Genomic DNA, 19698 nt, shown 5'->3' with positions numbered 1-19698 from the left:
ATATAACAGCGAATAAATAGATTTTACCTTGCAGTCATAAACATAAATTAGTAAAAGGCATATTACCCTTAAGGGCTTAATCTGGTCTTCTCCCTTTGGATTTTAAGAACAAATATAGTACTACAGACTAATATGTAACAAAAAAACAAAAAAAACCCACAATGTGTTTATTCAATATTATTTATTAGCATTAGCATACCAACATGATTTTTTCACAGATATATAGATTATTGCTGTATTTATGAGAGTCCAATGGATCTTCCTCAGAGGCATTCACATACATAGTTATAAACAAGAATAAAACAATAAACTATAGCCATATTGTACTTATTTTGGTTTTATTGTTTTTAATAGTTTATGTGAATGATGATCTTTTAGAACAAAATGCATTGGGCTGCCATATAGACGGCAATATTAATAAAAATGTTTTGATATTTTCTGTGTTTTTATGTGACATGTCAGATCTGGTAAAGTTTTATTCCCTTAACATATGTGAGAGTACAATTAATATTTGTTTAAGTGGAACAGCACCTTTAAGCCACACACATTAATGTGCACTTGTATTGGTCTGCAACATATGAAATTTACCTATGTTCTGGAAGAAATGTCTAGTTTGATTACCATAGTGAAAGTTTGAGCCCACCATATAGGCAACTCAGGCATCAGAGGTCTCCGTTGTAACTGGCCCATTGCACAAAGGCACACAAGGACTGGCTGATCACCCCATGGACCTGTAGAATACACTTCTTCTTCACCTCACGTTTCCTTAGCTCAAACCTGCTAGATAACAAACCTCAAAGTGCTTTAATAGTGCAAACAATAAGTTATTGTACTCTAACGACTTACTTTGTTTTTGTTTAGGAATATGATAAAGTCATTCTACACAGCCAGTCTCCTGCTTGACACATTGTCTGTATTCGGAGAGCTTACCGAAGAGGTAAGTGATATGGTTCTTTTGTGTATTGATGCTTGTCATAACACAGGAAATTGGACATGTCAATACAGTGATAAAACGTAGTAACATTTCAGCGGTCCATATATTTTTATTCCAAACTCAAGCTTGTCTCTGGGTCAGCAAGAAACCCTTCAAAAAGAATGTGCAACAGTCTGGTTTTTAATGCGTTGGGATTTTTCTTTTGCCTTTCTGTGTTTTACGTGCACATAGTGGTATGCTGTCCCACAAATTTATTAAAGATATCCATATTATCGGAGGCCCTATTCTAATTGTCTCAAATTCAAACTTTCCCAGGCACCTAGAACAAGTCTATGGGCTTTATGATCACATTACTCCCTTCATTACAGCAATGCGTCAAACTGTGTGGGTTGAAGGGTTGACCTGTAGACTCGGGTGGGTACCTCTTTGGTGTGACTGACAAATAACTGATTTATTGGACCTCAAACCGATTTATTAATAAATTAAATATAAGTAGTCTTTTTATCTGGTTAACATTTCCTTCACTAAATGTAGGCCTATATATTGTTTTTTTTTCTAAATTAGGAAGTATTTAGAAAATTGAGGAGCACTTTGCCTATAAACAGTTACTTCTTATCAAAATAAATAATAACAACGGCATCTATAGCAAGACCATATAGGACTCACTGGGCTCTTGATTGGAGACATTTAATGATGCCTTCTTTTTGGTCTGACATGCTTCTCTTCTTGTACCACTCTCATATAAGTACAGTTGAATTTTGTGTGGGGAGTGTTTCTAAAACAATAAGTAAATCTATGGCGTTCCAGTTTAGAAAATAAATTCATCTAGTAACCGAAAACATATAGATTTCTTTTGATGAGGAAGAGCATTGACGTGAGTTAAAGCTTTGTAGGGAAATGTGTAATTCAAAACACATTGTGCATTGTCTGACTTTGTGCCTGTCTTCAGGTTCCAAGAGACTGTAAAACCAATGTATTTGCATAATAAAATGTTTTTATACAAATGGTTGTTTTAGGTAAAGGTTTTATGTTTTATATACAAGAATCATTTTTCTTCCATGTATGTTAAGGCATGGCCAGCTATGACATCTTCTATGTAGTCATTGACCTGCAGACAATTGTCCGTGATATATATACACGGCATACAACCTTCTAAGATTTGACCCCACTAAATCTTGGGACTCAGAGTGGACACAGTGTGATAATCTACATTTTATAGTATAAATGTGAACCAACTATAAATACCCCTGACACATGTAGCCTCTCTCCTTATTAAGCAAAATAAAATTATGATTGTGTCTTTTAATGAGCCCGGATGCAGATTATATGAATCATGTATTTGAATAAGCAAAATTTTGTTCCTGAGAAGTTAAATCAAGTTTTGTGTCCTGTGCTATGTTTTTTTTATTCTACAAGCCTCATGACCTTAAACGCCCTTGATTATTATAATCGCTGTCAATAGTTTAACGTAGGGTAATATTTTGCGGCTGTTACAACTTTTAATATTGCAGGAATAAAAACAGACTGCACCTTAATGAACCAATCTTTTTTTTTTCTTTTGCTTGGGCAAAGAGATGAAGGAAATGTGGAATCATCCTTAAATGGAACATGTGGTTTTCAATGCTTATGAAAATATTAGAGCTTTCAGACACACGCACAAACTGCTCATTAAAAGGTTTTTGTGCCTTAAAAGTTCCCCTAAGGGACAAATACACTACTTATTTGATTTATTAAAAACATATACACGTCTCTCACTTCCACCAACTGTCAACTTTGCTTCAACAACCAACATTAATGAGTTTATTGATTTTAACTGCTAAAGGGCTATATACATTAAATCATTGGCTTAGAAGTCTTAAAACATTATCTGTTCTATATAGTGCTTTCTCCCAATGCTGGTTTATAACTCATCGCACACAGCCTCAGACTTAACCGGTTGACAGCACCTGATAAATAGTTGTTACTTTAATTATTACTCCATGACTCCATCAATTACACATCATTTTCAGTAACTGGTTAGTATAATGTTCCCTGTCAAATCTCAACAGGGCGCTGGTTCTGAAAGACATTACCAATTCTGTGTTATGTAGTACATGTGTTTTTTTTAGAGGTGGACTGATTTATACGCTCTGCTTTCAAGCTGGCAATGACCTGTATCAACGGCGAGACAATGGTCCTTTGAGTTTCCCCTATTCCCAGAAGGACATTTATGGTAACTGCGAGCCAGTGGAATAGACAGAGTTACATGTGAACATAATTACAAGAGCTTTGCTCACATTGTAAAGCAGGGAAAAACAATGGGCCTTCAGAAGTCCATTCCGATCATGTAACCATTTTTGACGACAGTGTCATTAGTAAATGACTCAGTTGTAGGTGTCCGGCAAAAAGAGGGGATCTTTGTTACACAAACAATCACTTTTCAACCAGAGGCTCATAAGGTGCTTTGATTAATGTATTCCTACCTTATCTAAGCTACACTGGAAAATAAAGTTTTGGAGCACCTGGAATGGCTGTGCTGCAGATTTTCTCAATGGAGCTGCCAGCACACTGTAGCTACTGTTGGGTTTAAAGCTGAAGGGGGAGCTATGGCTGTCACAGCTTTTGGCATAACTAAATACTTTTATGAAAACTGTGTATAGCGTGTGCCTTTTGGTTATCATGCAGTGGAACTGGTTTGGATATATTTACTTTAAAAACGTCACATAATAGTGGCTGAGACCTGTGTTTCTAAGGGGCAAGGGTTAATCAATTTCCTTCCAGAAGTCTTCTCCTGTCACAATTAACAACTAAGAACATAGATAGTCTTATGAGATTAAGCTGAAAAAAGAAAGTTCAGCAATGTAGAAGAGAGAAATATAAATGTTAAGACAAGCGCAAATGTATAAGTGGGACAGCCAATGCAGTAGAAGTGGCAGAGGTTTGTTAAATTGAGGCGGGAAAAAAATAAAAAAAATGGCTAGTGGAGCCTAAGGGTTCTTATTTACAGTCTTCTATGCTTCAAATGTAATATCTTCTAATTAACCCTTAAAATTAATAGCACCCTTTTAATCATCACATATCAGTATTTTTTGCACGCATAGTGATGTTTTTTATTTTGTTAATGTCCTGTCGTCCAACCCCGATATTTAGTCTCTCACACATTCTTGCCACTTACGCTTGGGGAACATTGCTGATAATCAAAAAGGTGCTGGGTAAACCACATTTAACTTCCTGATGATCTTCCAGGTCTATGGTTTGTTTTGGGCAGAATTTGTAAAATCTCCAAACATCTAAAATGTTTAATTTCAAGGTTCTATAGAAAGAGACTTATTCTGCTGATGATGATTTTTACTATATCACCAAATACAATACTTTCCCTCAGTATTTTTGTGCTTTTTCCATGACATGAGAAAATTATATATATTCTTAATTTTTTGCATTAATTACAAAGTAAGAACACAAAAATACTGACGTAAACCTTTATGGTTTAGGTGGTTATGCAATTGACAAGGAACACTATGAGTTGATAAAAGCCAACCACAGTGGTACTACTTCTGCTATTGGGTTTTATACAGTGCCCTCCACTAAATTGGAACCCTTGATAAATAGGAGCAAAGAATTCTGTAAAAAATTGTCTTTATTGTTTAACCATTTTCTTCAAAAATACACACACACATACTCTGCTATCATGGATTACAAACAGTTGCAAACACAGCACAGGTTATTGAATTAAAATCTTGAGTTCCACATTAAATGTGTGGTTTTCCCCATTGTGTCATGTTGTATTGTATTTTTTTTCTGGTTATGCAATTTTCTGTTTGTTTTTTTGAAATTTTACAGTGTACATCCATAATACATATATATGGGTGTAGTACTTTTTTTTTACACATGTTTTTTTTTTTCTATATCATACTATTTTTGGATGTCTTGCTTTATCTTGCATACTGTGGAGGTGTGTGTAACACTAGAGTGTAAATTAAAATATACAAAACAAAGCAAGAATTCAGTACATGCCTAGTGAATACCATTCAAAAAACACTTTTAGAAAATCTTATTAACCTTTACCTTCATGTGTCTTTTAGAATGTGCAACATAGAAAATACGCAAGATGGAAGGCAACATACATTCACAACTGCCTGAAGAATGGGGAGACTCCACAATCAGGGCCTATAGGTCTAGAAGGAGAAGACTACTGTAAGTCTGCTGGTTAGCACTGGTAATTTGAAGTCAAACATTTGCTTTGGGATTTGTGTGTATACTATATATGTATACACACACACAATCATTAAAAAATTAGGGGTCACTTTGTAACATACTTTCAAAAGTGTTTTCTAATGATTAATCAGCCTTTTAAACTTAAAGTTGGTTTAGCTAACACCACATGCCATTGGAATATAGGATAAGCCTATGAAGATATTCCATTAAAAATCAGATGTTTCCAGCTACAATCGTCATTTATAACATCAATGTCTACACTGTATTTCTGATCAAGATGGTGTTATTTTAATGGACTTTTTCTTTCATATATATATACCAGCATTATGTTCCCAGAAACAGCACTGACATAGGGAGAGAGAACAAAGATAGAAATAAACACTCACTACAAAGCAAACAGCATCCCACTGTGACCTATATCAAAAAAAAATACTTTTTAAATGGCAGTTTGGGCTACTTGAAACCAATGTGGGTGCTTTCTACCCATAGTCTTGGATGGTCTCATTGGACCCTTCTGCACTCTTGTGCAGGGAATCTAGTACTAGAGCTTAATAGCACTGAGTACAGCATGTGTTTGACTGAACACACCTCCTGAAAACCAAGGAGCTTGGGGGTCAGAGAGAGGCAAATTAATGGTGGAGAGAATAATGGCACACACCTATTAAATGCATTAAAGGTCATGTGAGGGCTGGAGTGTCTCTTTAATTGTAAGTAGGCTGGTCATCCCTTTTTGTGGTGAAGCTCACTCGGTCTGCTCTTTCAATACACAGTGAAGTCAGTGAGTTGAAATAATTGCTTGTCTGCAAATTTCTGGTTTAATGAATACTCCTCTTAATATCATCACATACATTCCTATTAGTTCAGTTATACTTACACTTAATTTTTGTGTCAGTTGTAGATACCTGATGCAACATACAAACCCTCTGTTTCTATCCCGTATATATATATATATATATATATATATATATATATATTCTCTATTCTCTATTAATAAATTGAAGATATTATTCCACCCGGAAAAGCGTGTACACACTCTTAATTGTATTGACAGAGGTTGAGCAGACTGGATGGGCCAAATGTTTATCTGCCGTCACTTTCTATGTTTTTATGACCAGTTTTACCTTAGCAAATGTATAGCTTATTGAAAACGTATATATATTTCCCTTGACAATAGCTCTGTGTTGTTTTTTTTACTAAAACGTACAGAAATATTTAAAACATAACAGCCTCTAAATAAAAAACAGGTTCTTCCTCATGGACAGATGGATTGATTACAATGTAAATACAACAAAGATGAAAAATTACTTCTGAACTGTTAAATATTCAGAGTAAATGCGATGCAAAACTAGTTAGTAAATGTTTATTAAAACCTCATATTATCGTGAATGCGTCATCAGCATTGTAATCGCATTTGTGTTTAAACCTAGGTTTCAATAATGTACTATAATAATCTGTTCGCATGCCTGTCAAGCTGCATACAGTTCTGGATGCCATATTTTTATGGCTCTAAATGCAGTTCATTTTTCTATTTAGCCTTTGTTAATCTGTGTCGTTTTCATGAAATATATTACACTTGCAAATCACCAAGAATGTTTTAGAACTTAAACACTTGAGATCATCTCAAAGTCACAGTAAACAAAAGTAACTTGTGCATGATTTGGCAACATGGACATCCACAGTCACAATCAAGATGGGGCACACATAGAAGACGTCCCATAAGAACCATTTGTCCCATCTAGACCATTCATTTTTCCTGATGTAGAGACTTAGACCTTAATCAGTCCTTGGTATTGTCTTAGATTTAGGACACCTTTTATGTCTGTCCCATGCACTTTTAAACGCCCTCGTTATATTAGCATCTCCCACCGATATGTGGCTGTTCCATCTACCAGCCTCTCTGAAAAATTAAACTTTCTTACTTTATGGCCAATTGTTCTAAAATTTCTCCTAAGAAATAAGCTCCCCTTTTGTACTTTAAATCCCTTTATGTATTTAAATGTTTTTATCACATCTCCCGTCTCTTCTTTCCTCCAAGCTACACAGTGGCAAAAAAATAAGTAAAGTAATTACCAGCACCAATGAAATTATGAATCTTTATCTATGTTACAACAAACACAGTCCAATTTAACACACATTATTGTATTCTTGTTCATATTGAATACATCATTCAAACATTCACAGTTTGGGTTATAAAAACTATGTGAACCCTTAGACTAATCACTGATTGGAATTGGGAGTTAGCAAACCTGACATTTAATGAAACAGGATTGGAGGTGTGTTTTAGAGCTACTTTGACATTAAAAAAATCACTCAAACATTTTGAGTTTTCTATTCTCAAGAATCATCTGCTGATGTCAACCATGCCTCACAAAACAAAGAAATATAAGAAGGCCTACAAACAAGAATTGGGTATTGGAATAGGGTTACAAAGTAATGCCAAAGAGTTTACATATTCATTAGTCCATAGTTAGACAATTTGTTTATAAATGGACACGATTTAGTACTGTGACTACTCTCCCTAGAAGTGGATGCCCAGCCAAGATGATTCCAAGAGCACAAGGTAGAATGCTCAACGAGGTAACAGAAAGAACCCTGGAGTAACAGCTAAATCCTTGAAGTAATAATTGGAAATTCTTAACATCTCTGTTCATGAGTCTACCATATGAAAAACATAGAGTGCATGGCAGGACATTATGGAGAAAGCTGCTGCTCTCCAGAAAAAAACATTGCTGCGCACCATATTTGCCAAAGAGCACCTTGACATTCCACAACACAAATGTTATGTGGACTGATGAAACTAAGGTTCAATTGTTAGCAAAAAACATGCAGTGCTATGTATGAAGGGCACCACATACCAACATGAAAACATCATCCCAGCGGTAAAGTATGGTAGAGGGAGCATCATTGAGGGGACAGTGAATTCCCAAATTTAGCAAGGTATCATACAGGATAATGTCAGGATGGCTATCCACTAGCTGAACCTCAGAAGAAGTTGGGTGATACAGCAGGGCATTGGCTCCAAACATCATAGAAATCTACTGCGGAATTACTTAAAAAAAGAAAAACTACCTTTTGGAGTAGCACAGTCAGACCCCAGACCTTCACCTATTAGAGATGCTGTAGAATGACCCCCCCAGGCTCCCCCTTTTGCCATTTAAACAGCCCTGACCTGTCGAGTCATGGAGTCCACTGGACCTCTGAAGGTGTGCTGTGGCATCTGGCACCAAGATGTTAGCAGCAGATCCTTTTAAGTCCTGTAAGTTGCAGGGTGGGGCCTCCATCGATCGGACTTTGTCCTGCTATCCCACAGATACTCTATTGGATTGCAATCTGGGGAATATGGAGGCCAAGTCAACACCTGGAACTCGTTGTGTACCTCAAACCATTCCTGAACCATTTTTGCTTTGTGGCAGGGCGCATTATCCTGCTGAAAGAGGCCAATGCCATCAGGTAATACCGTGTCCATGAAAGGGCGTACATGGTCTGCAACAATGCTTAGGTAGGTGGAACATGTCAAAGTAAGATCCACATGAATGGCAGGACCCAAGGTTTCCAAACAGAACATTGCCCAAAGCATCACACTGCCTTCGCTGACTTGCCTTCTTACCTTAGTGCATCCTGATGCCATGTGTTCTCCAGCTAAGCAATGTACACGCACCCGGCCATCCACATGATGTAAAAGAAAACGTGATTCAGCCACCTTCCTCCATGCTCCGTGGTCGAGTTCTTAAGCTCATGTGCCCTTGTCAAAGTTGCTCAGGTCCTTATGCTTGCCTATTTTTTATTTTTTTTTTGCTTCTAACACATCAACTTTAACGGTTCTACTGATCATCCAGCCACAACTCCAGGACGTTTCTATCTCTGCTTTCTATCGGAGGATAGCGTGTGGAGCATGGAGGTCCTGGGACACTACCAAAACTGACTCTTTTTAGCTTTTTGATGTGTGTCAGCACCTGAGCTTGTCTTGGTGCCATATAAAACTGTAAATGCATAATATGAATTAGTATATGAATTTGATTTTATCCAGTCTACGCTCTCCCTCTGCTCATACATCCTCTGAGCATCCGTGGAAAAGAATGTAGCGTTATCTGAAAATTACTCTAGATTCTTTCAAGAGATCCTTTCCTGTCCTTTAAGGAGAGTATTCATACGTTTTTTATTTTTATTTGTGGCACTTTATAGGTGTCTTCAAATATTTGGAACCTTTATTTGTATTAAAGTTCTTCAAGAAACAGTGCTGTTGAATTGAAAACAACCAAAAAACTCAAGAGGTGAACACATGAACACATGAACCGGTATTATTGTAAATAAGCGAAAAAAAATGTTCAGAAGAACTCACATTTAGGTATACATTTTTTAATCTACTGGGTTCGTATTTCACTTTTTTAAACTACCATTTCCCATGTGCTTCTTGAAACCACACAGCAGCGCCAGCCAATGTTTTCATAGTCACAAAGGCGGCCTCTGTGTATCTCTGTAGTTCTGCTCTTACTTTAGAGAGGAGGCTAATGTTGTCAGTGCACCACTAATCCATGGAAAACCAAATAGAAGAACATAGCTTAATCTTAGAGAGGTCAGCAATGGGTATCCCTCGGTCATCTATTCAGAAGTTTAAAAAAATGCTTTAGAGCAATGTGAACACATTATATTTTCAATGGCACTAGAACAAGTTATGCCCCAAAGAGCTGATTATTTTTTTGTCTTTAATGTTCCATGAAAGATGGATGTTGGATGGATGTAACACTGGTCTATTTCTTTTTGCCTCCATCATTAAAATTATTTTAGAAAAGTAGTTATGGTCTTTTGCCCAAATAACCATTTTTTTTATTAGTTGTTAATATAATCCACTGTGTCCATTCATAAACATCCGCCAGGTGTGTGCATGTGCTATAACACTATTTCTCAACATTCTTCCAATTCAGTAACTTTTTAAACCAGTTTTAATGCCATTGGTTTCCTGCTAAATACCATTAATGTCTGAAATAAATATGTTTGTACCAAACACATACTCACTTGAATAATATAAACTATATTTGATATTGACTGAAATAGTATTTAGTGAAAATATGATATGGTTATAGAATCAGTTTGTGCTCTCTGTAATGTTAAGTAGTCTGAATTAAGCAACTTTGCTTTAATAAAATATTGGCATCCCTTGCTATCCATGGCAGAATGACCTCTGGGTGGCTCCCCCCTCTCAGCTGATTGGACGGTTTGATGCTAAAAAGTACCAAATGCTAGAGCTCTGCAGTAATTTTTTCCTGTCCTCTCAGCTGTTACCCAGATAATTTTTTCTTTGCTGGCCACTGGCTCTTTTTTATATAGCCTTTCAAGAGAGAGTTCAGCCTCTCACTCCTTCTGAGGGTTCAGTATACCATCCATAGAACACCTGTCCTTCTATAATCACTGTTATGTGTTCAACCATCAGTTAAGTTGATTGTAATAGCAAATGAGGGATTCTCAGTGTCTCCAGAATTATTTAAGCCCCTGCAGATCTACCCTGTTTTTGTTTGTTTGTTTGTTTCTGGCTCCTTATGATACTTTCCTCTTAAGCAGAAACAGCCCATGGCCTCTTCTTTTGCCTCTAACAGGTCGTGTTATAGTTGTGCGAGGTGCGCCAACAAAAATACCGTATTTGCTCGATTATAAGACGACCCCCCAAATCTGAATATTAATTTAGGAAAAAAAGAAAAAGCCTGAATATAAGACAACCCTATAGGAAAAAAGTTTTACCAGTAAATGTTAATTCATGTAAACTATTTTTTTTTTAATAAAAGCTATGATTGAGAAAAATATTTTGGTTTTATTTCCTTCTATTTTCCAACCTGCCCCCCAGTTATGCACATCTGCCCCAGAAATGCCTTATACCCCTATATGCCACTCTGGCATTTAGAGGGTTAAAAGGCATATTAGGGGGAAGAGTGGCATATAGGGAGGTTTAAGGCATTCCGGAGGCAGAGTGGCGTATAGAGGGTTAAAAAGGCATTTCTGGAGGCAGAGTGGCATTAAGGGGGTTAAAAGGCATTTCACAGAGCACTCTGCCTCCAGAAATGCCTTATGCCCCCATTTAACACTCCCCCGCCCCCCCCAAACTTACCGGTGCTTCTGACTTCCCTATCATGTAGCCGGGGCAGCGTGTAGATCCCACGCACTTCTGCTGCAGCCGGAAGGAGGTGTGGCTAGCAGCGGGGGTTGTCTGCGTCCATCGCGCAGACCTTCCCCGACTGTCAGAGATCAGAGTTCTCCGCACCGGTGCGGGGAACTCTGATCTCTGACAGCCGGGGAAGTGACGTCACATGTGTTGTGTTATGGCAATAGGATGTAAGGTTTTTTATTTTTTTGTTATCTTTAATTTTTTTTTTTTTTTATATATATATATATATATATATATATATATATATATATATATATATATTTTTTTTTTTAAATGGTTAGAGGTCCTCTTAGGGACCTCTTGAACATGTTATTAATGCCAGTGATGTCACAATTAGATCACTTAGCTCACTTTGTTTTTTTTATTATTAATATTTATTGTATTATTTTGGTGGGTATTTATTTTTTTAAATCACTAACCTTTTTTTGTTTTTTTTTTTTTTTTTCTCCTTTTCATTTTTCAGCATGGGAGGAGGGTAAGAAACATGGTTTCTCACTCTCCTCCACGTGATCCCCCTGCACCGATCACACTGTGATCTCTATGCAAGTCCCCACAGCCTGCAGGGGATATCCTGTCCTCCGATGAAATTCTGTTTTCTTAATCCCGCTCCCGCTGAATTTCTGACCATTACCGCCTGCTCCTGCAATGTATGTGTTCCGCTCCCGCAACATATGTGTCCAATCCCTCCTGCTCCCGCAAACATTCTGTCACAGCATTTACAGATAGTGAAGAATTTCATTCCCTCATTCACAGATACTAATAATTCACAGATACTCATTCATTCCCTTAATCATGCCTTGCCTGAACTGCAGATTTCCCTCGCACTCCTGCAAGGCTGCCTTCGTGTTGCTCGCACAGAGCGTCTCTTCTCTTGGCCCACCTTGGGAAGGCGGGAACAGAGCAGAGTCATGTGACGTGACCTAAATTCACGTGACTCAGCTGGGTTCCTGGGCGGAACAAGAGAAGAGGCTCTGTGTGTGAGCAACGCAAAGGCAGCCTTGCTGGAGTGCGCAGGATTACTGAGACCCACAGGTACATTGACCGCCCCCAACCCCCGAAAAACTGCCTGCACCTGCAAGTTTTTTGACAGATCCCGCGGGACCTGCATCCCAATGCAGTCCTCTAATTAGAACGGAGCCATTCTATTGTTTGCTGCTAACAGTGTGAAAATTAATCAAAGTGTTTGCCTAGTAGAATGGGCTAAAATAACAGAGGTAGAATGTAGGTGAGGAATAACCATGAATATTATAACATAATTTTAAGATAGCTGCATATATAATATTTAAGGAAGGTATTCTTATACTCCATATTATCTAGAGTAATGAACATAGATCATGTCAGAACTTTTTCTGGCTATTGTGAGTTTTTTTTTTTTTTAATTCCCCCCTCAAAGAAATCTATTGTATTGTGTAGAAAACACTTTCTCCTAGAATGGAAGTAGCAGTTTACAGGTATTTATGTCTTCAAAAAAAAATTCTCAGGACTCATGGGAGTTGTATGCCCTTGTTAGATCTAATTTTAAATGATCTCTGTTCTTCTTGAATTATTTAATTAACAAAAGTGTGTACTGTTTCAAACTCCTATATTCGGTTACATACAAGTTTTAATAACTGTACTTGAATCCTACCTAAATGTCATCTGCAGCTTCTACAAGGAGCTCAGAGGTATTTTACCTTGCATGCCAAGGTGACTCTAATATCTTCTCAGATTCAAAATGTATGGCCTACTTCACAGAACCAAAATAAGGGCTTCATGTACACATAAACAGATGCTTCACTGTTATATTAGTACTCATGTTGCCTAGTTTTACACGTCAGCAAATGTATTTCATACGTTACTTTTACATTTGCCACTTCAAAGCATGTATCATGACTTTAACTTTGCCTGTATGCTCATTGCATTTGAATTAGGCATATATTGAAAGCAATGTTTATACGACACCAAAGATTGTGAGTTGGAAATCATAATTAGTCTTGTGTGGAAAGAAATATACCGGTACATTTCCTGGACCCATGAAATTACCTCTTTGTTTATTAACATTATATGAAATCTCTGTGAAGTCAGAAATGTATGTCTTTCAAATACTTTCTCACCTCCTGTCTTGGTGGGAAAATGATTTTTGTTATTGTGTATTTACCTCATCTAGACTATGGCAGTAATATATTTTTTAAACTACCTTATCGTACTTAACAGAAAAATATTCTTTTTAGATGTGATTTTTTATTTAAAAAAAAGTAAAAAAAAAAAAAAAAAACTGAAAAGGCGAAAACAAGCTTTTTATGGGTGAGTTGTTTTTTTTGGGGGGGAGGCCCATTTTTGTATTACTGTCTGATTCAGTTACAGGTGAGAAGACTTAAGAGTACAGGAAGCCATTGGCTGCAATTTTCTCACATATTTTTTTAAAACAGATTCATCTGGATATAAATTCTAGCTGTATTTCAACATTGACTTCCCATCGTAAAGGCTAATCCCATAAATCTAATTTTTCTTAACAAGTATCAGTTTTCTTTCCTAGAGTCGTATATCTTTTTAGGTAAATGTGTTTCCAATCGGAGTATTCCTAATTGGGGTCTTTAAAATGATTACATGTGTAGGTTTACTTTGAAGAACAACTTCCTGTTCTGAAGGGTTTATGCTGAAATAAAGTTGATGAAGTCATTTTGTGCAGTAACAATGTAGAAATGGGACATTTTATAAGGAAATAGAGCCCAAGCAAAGGACGTCCACATATGTGCATTTTGATTACATAATTTGTTGTTTTTCAGGTCCACAGTTGCATTTGGGAATAATTAAAATGTCTCATATGGTTAAAGATGATGTTTAAGGAATGATCCCTGCTGGAGGGAATTGTTATTTAAACATAAATGTGTATAACTGTGTGGAGATTTATGAGTAAAATATCTAAATATACCACAGTAAAGACAAAACAGACAGTAGATTTAACATTTGTGAAGTGGCGTGTAAAATTATGGAATAGGTATGTGAGGCCATAAAGTAGGTCTGCATTATAGAAAGATTCACAAACTAGATTTAATAACCTAGTAGATGGTTTGTAGAGACACATGCTTCTAGCTTTTTCCGCACAAGTCTTGTATAGTAGCATGTTTATAGTGCCTGTTGTACAGACTAGCACTATGCCTTTCAGTTGTACCATACTGGTGGAATGATTGTTACTTAAGGTTTAATGACAGATACTAACGTACAAGCCAATAAATTGAAGTCCTGCTCTTCAATTGTCCTTTGATATACAATTCCAGAACATTAAATTCAGTATATAATAATGTATATAATAATAATAAAAAATAGTGATCGAAAAAGCACTAAAAAATTAATTGTTAGAAGGCAGTCCAAAACCAGAAGAACTTGAAGAGAATGGGCAGCGTGAGGGATAGTATGTGTACCCTGAAATATTACGCTTTACAAAATAACTGTCAAACATGAGAAATATATTTAAAACATACATGTACCAATCAGCTGCCCTGTGGATTGACACTCTATTTAAGGAGTCTTCTGCTTATGGAACTGTGGCTTCTGCTTATGGAACAAATCATTACTAGAATGTTATAATGCAAAAAGAAATCTACCCAAGGATCGAATGCTGCAAAAAATAGTAAATGGGTAATTAATCATTTCTAAAGAAGGTTTACGCCCCAGATTCTCCTGGCTATTCTGTAATTACACTGGGTACATGGAGGATGGGTATTCAAGATGATTATAAAAACAGAACCCAGAGTTTATTTGAGAAAGATATGATCTCTGAGACCAGCCAGGTCATTAAGTGACATTGTTTAAGTTAATAGATGTTTCTCATATGGGTTAATTTATTAATCCTACCATCATTTTCTGCAATCTGTTGAGAGAACTGTTGTGAAAACATAAATTTGCTGTTCATGGAGTCATGGAGAAATATGTTGGCACATTGGCAATTTAAAGCAAAATGTAGTTAAGGCACATAGACACGATAGCTTTTTAAAAACCAACTTGCTGAGTTTCCAATCGTATTCTACCAGGTATCCGAAGTTTCAAAAAGTTACCGTATTTGCTAGCTCGGCAGTGTTGTCTGTGTGAATGATGATACAGATCTAAACTGAAATGCCAAAACAGTGACTTTTTTCATTTGTAAAGAATAAAGGGAATAATAAAGGAATATCCATTTTGCTACTAATTCCTGAAGCTTTACATTTACTAGTTTTGTGTCCTCCAAATTGAAATCAAGTTGTAAGAGAAGGTCAACTGAACATATAAAATTAATGTAAAATTTAAATTGAGATGTTTAGTTAGATGGATTTGTTGAGCAGAAGTATTTAGCTTCATTACACAGCCATCCCTAAAATTCTGTGACTCAGCAGGACCACTGTAAGCCACAACAGCCATACCATAAGAAAGGCAAATCTGGGATTTAGCAAGGTAAAAAATCCAAAAATTGGTCTATATTGACCTAAGTGTATTTTATTTTACTTGCTGTGCTCAATAAGTATTGTAACAATATTTATAAATAAATTAGGAAATTTTTCCCAAGGAAAAAATAATCACAGTGAAGTTTTCACATTGTAAGTACAGTGCAGTACAACATGTTTCATTTACAAATTATGCGAAGGACAACCTAAAGCATTTTTAATGAATTTAATAAATCCACAAAGGAATAAAACCCATATTAACGTATTTATCTATGTATTTTGGCGTGTAAAGCATTTTTTGAGAACAATCTTTTCCCAGAATTACTCAGACTCACCAGGGTTATTCTAGAGTTATGGTTTCGGATCACTAGTAGTTTTCTCTATAAATATTAGTCTGGGGAGTTATTGTTTCCTTTTTTCCAACAGTGGCATTTTTCCCATTTTAGAAAGCATATTAAACATTAGAAAAAAAAGTTAAGCCCCCAGCTGTAGCTGCATGCATTCCAGCTATTGACTAGGCAGTGTTACCATCCACTAGTGAGTTTTAAGAATGTGTGATGGTAACATTTCTGCGGGTCCGTAAGCTGTTCATGTATGACAGTAGTCTATGATAACATTTTATATGGGTGGGAAAAATCTTCCTGTTAGGCTAAGTTTTTTTTATGACTGCCTCTTTAATGGAGCTAAAAGCTACAGTAATGGTACGTTTTACCAGTAATCAAGGATGGCTATGCTATGCTCTGATGTGCAGCAAGATGAAACATTGAAGACTTCAATCCAAAAATAGTATATAGTAGCTAAAGATCTCTGAGTTTGCCCTTCATACAACATAATGTATACAGTAAAATTAAATATTGTAATTGTAGACTGTCCATTAGGCACACGCCTAGAGACCCCTAGGCACTGGAGCGTCCTGGGGCATTGATGGAAAATCTGCCGGCCCCTTGCCACCAGCTGCCTAGCTGTAGCTGTACTTGTGCAGGCTGCAGTAGAGGTATTCACTGTGCCATATGAGTGTGAGGCTACCCAGTAACAGGCATCTCACGACCCAGTACTGCCATTCATGGGGACTCTCACTCTTTTAGGGAAGTGGCATTGTGAAGGGGTGGAGCTTTCCCAGACAGCCTTTTTAGGTGGGGAATGGGGGTATCCAGATAGTGGGTGTATCAAAACATCACTCCCCTGTCTGGATAAAACAGAAACTGACCCAGAGACCAAAGGAAGCAGGGCTTCACTTGGAGGGTCCAGGTTAAACCTGGAAAGTATAAGTCCCCACCCAAGGTTTTAGAGTAGCAAGTTGCAAGAGTGAACAAGCCAAGCTTTAAGGTTTTTTGTGTGAAGCAGCAGACTACTTTTTCATCAAAGCCAGCCTACCATTTTATGCTATATTTGATCCACCATCATTTTTAAGTATGTGAATATTGTGCGTCATTGCCAAATGCATTTTTTCCCCTACACCTTTGTAACAGCCGCATTTTTCCTCATAATTTAAATATAGAATTTATTGTGTTACAAAACAATAGTGGGATTTCATAAACACAAGATACACATCTACTGTTCACCGCAGCATTTATTGTATTGCTAGTTGAGATTTGACTTCTACAATCACCAGAAAAGTGATATCTCGAAACAACAAAGTGTAGTCTATTCCAGATAATGGGTTGAGAAGGGATTTATGGTTAACAAGCTTGATTTTGTCATTTAGTAGCTTAGTAGATATTGTTTAGCACAAGTTCATACAACCTGATCTAATCGACCCACTCTGCTAGGTTTATGAGATTACTGGTCCTTATGTAAGTAGGATTTTTATATTTTATTTACTTTTTCAATGAGTTATTTAATGTAGGTTTGACCACACCTTGAGCTATGGTTCAAATAAAATAGCAAGTAATTGAGTTTTATACAGATAGCGGATTTGTGCGTTTAGTTATATTTATTTTGTACAGCATGAATTTGCTTGCTCAGTATGTGGATGCTTAACTTATGTGATCCACAGAGATAAAATGCTTTTATTGTGTATATCATATCAACTAGGTCTAAATTTCAAACAGGGTTATTTGAGGTAATGCTTAGACTTGAGTTAGCTCCACTCTTATATTATTCATATTTTGTGTTCTTTTTAATATCTGTATGTGTATTACATATATACATTCTTATATTATTATTTTGTGTGTTTGGGACGATTTGGGGATATTTTAAATTGGCACTTAACCTGCACAAAAATCCTGAACTATGTATGGCATGTTTTGGCTTGTGACATGTAACGTCCAAATATCACCAAAAAAACCTATGCGTAGGATATATTTCCATAATCTGGAGATGTAGTTTAACAGGTTTTGGTATATTTCTCTTCAATTGCGTTTACCCAGCATAAAAACCTTTAGGAAAAAAAGTGCAGAAAATGTTATGGAACAATTTGCCATATATTTGGCTAAAATGGCTGCATGGCAAGTGTCCTAATTATCCTAGGAAAATACCCTGGATTGTCTGTATTCAAGAAATATAAATACAGCAAAAAAATTAAAATATGGAAACTGCAATGGGCATGTTGTGTGTTTTAGCCTATATAGTCCAAATAACACAAAAAACAATGCACATGAGGTATTTCCATAATCTGGAGATGCAAGTGAACAAGTGTATTTCTCTCCAGATGCATTTACCTGTGCAAGAAATACTAAGGAACACATATGCACTTGTGAAGAAAAGTGCAGGCATGTGGCAGAATGGTTGCCTGGCAAGTGTCCTAATGATCCTAGGAAAATGCCTTATGTTGTCTGCCAACCATAATTATTCATTTTTGTGGATATTTTATAGATGCTTTGCTAACTGTTAATGTTACAGCCCCTGCATACTAATTGTGGGGGGGGGGACCTACAACTTTTAAACAAAGATTTGCCCACACTAATATTTACCCTGTAATTCTCAGAAGTGGATCAAAATTATATGTAAATCAGGTATCAGGTAAATTATATAGGTAAAACTGAAAACGTTGCTGCTTATTTCCCCCTATTTTTTAATAAACATTTCATTTTTAATTTTATATTTCTAGTATATATGTTTTATCATATATGTTGAGCTATAGTTGTAAAAATGGTATATTATCTTTCATGGAAAAAAACAGTATATTTGTGTCGGTGCATTAAGCATGGACAAGAAGAATCACAATTTAACAAAGAAATGATAAAAATGGCAAAAAGGCTCTGATCACATAGGGAGGTAAATCTTTTTGCCACAAAGGAGTTCAGTGGAAAGTAATGGGGGGGGGGCCTTTCTTGAATTCACCAATGTTCTTTTCTTATTTACTCTGAGTTTTCTTATTATAAAATAGATTTGTCTTGCACCTTAGTGGATCATCGTTCATTAGAAACACTCAGCTTCAAATGTAATTAATGATTCATCATACGAAGGGCCATTGATGTCTTGAAAATGTATGTAACTCAGCATCTTACGCTTGCTGGGCCACTAAAAGGCAAAAACAAACTTATTTGGACAAGCTTAAATGGCACCAATGAAGCAACATTCATTTTTTGTGTTGAAGATTAGTGATACTGCCATTATGACATGGGGATATTTATTATTCAAAAGCGCCATCATCTTCTGCAGCCTTGTACAATGGATAAACAGGACATAACAAGAAGTGCATCACATAATTTATACAGTAATTATTTCTATATTCTAGCTGTGGGAGCCAAGATGAACCATTTCATCTGACCAATGTGCATTAAGAAGGGACAACATGCAAGTGTTTCCTCCAAGTTTGCCCTGCAAATCACATGGTTTCTTAAATTACATCGTACTTATTTTTCCATGTGTTATGCAGACAAACTTCTTTTAGTAGCAATAGCCCGTGACAATATGCATACATATGGAATAGTAAAGTAGGTGGGTGAGCTTCTGTTTGTCCTCAAACTCACAGTTTCTTAAATAAACCCCGAGATAAAAACCATAACATACGTTGTTTAATTTATTACTTTAACTTTAAAAGTACCTTTTCTTTTATTAAGGTGAAAGATAAATGT

The 19698-nt window shown here is 36.3% G+C and overlaps 1 protein-coding gene across 2 annotated transcripts in view; it reads left to right on the top strand.

Annotated features, from left to right (window-relative positions):
- VTA1 (vesicle trafficking 1) overlaps window positions 1–19698 on the top strand; it is a 93952-nt gene that overhangs the window by 60770 nt on the left and 13484 nt on the right. For both annotated transcript variants that reach the window (XM_053461058.1, XM_053461057.1), the window contains exons 4-5: window positions 862–937; window positions 4996–5107. In XM_053461058.1, coding sequence (XP_053317033.1) covers window positions 862–937; window positions 4996–5107 — 188 coding nt within the window. The remainder of the gene's footprint in view (window positions 1–861; window positions 938–4995; window positions 5108–19698) is intronic.

This window comes from Spea bombifrons, chromosome 3, assembly GCF_027358695.1.
Source record: "Spea bombifrons isolate aSpeBom1 chromosome 3, aSpeBom1.2.pri, whole genome shotgun sequence".
In the NCBI taxonomy this organism is placed as follows: domain Eukaryota; kingdom Metazoa; phylum Chordata; class Amphibia; order Anura; family Pelobatidae; genus Spea; species Spea bombifrons.
The sequence above is the reverse complement of the archived record's forward strand: the minus strand, read 5'-3'. Positions and strand labels throughout refer to the sequence as shown.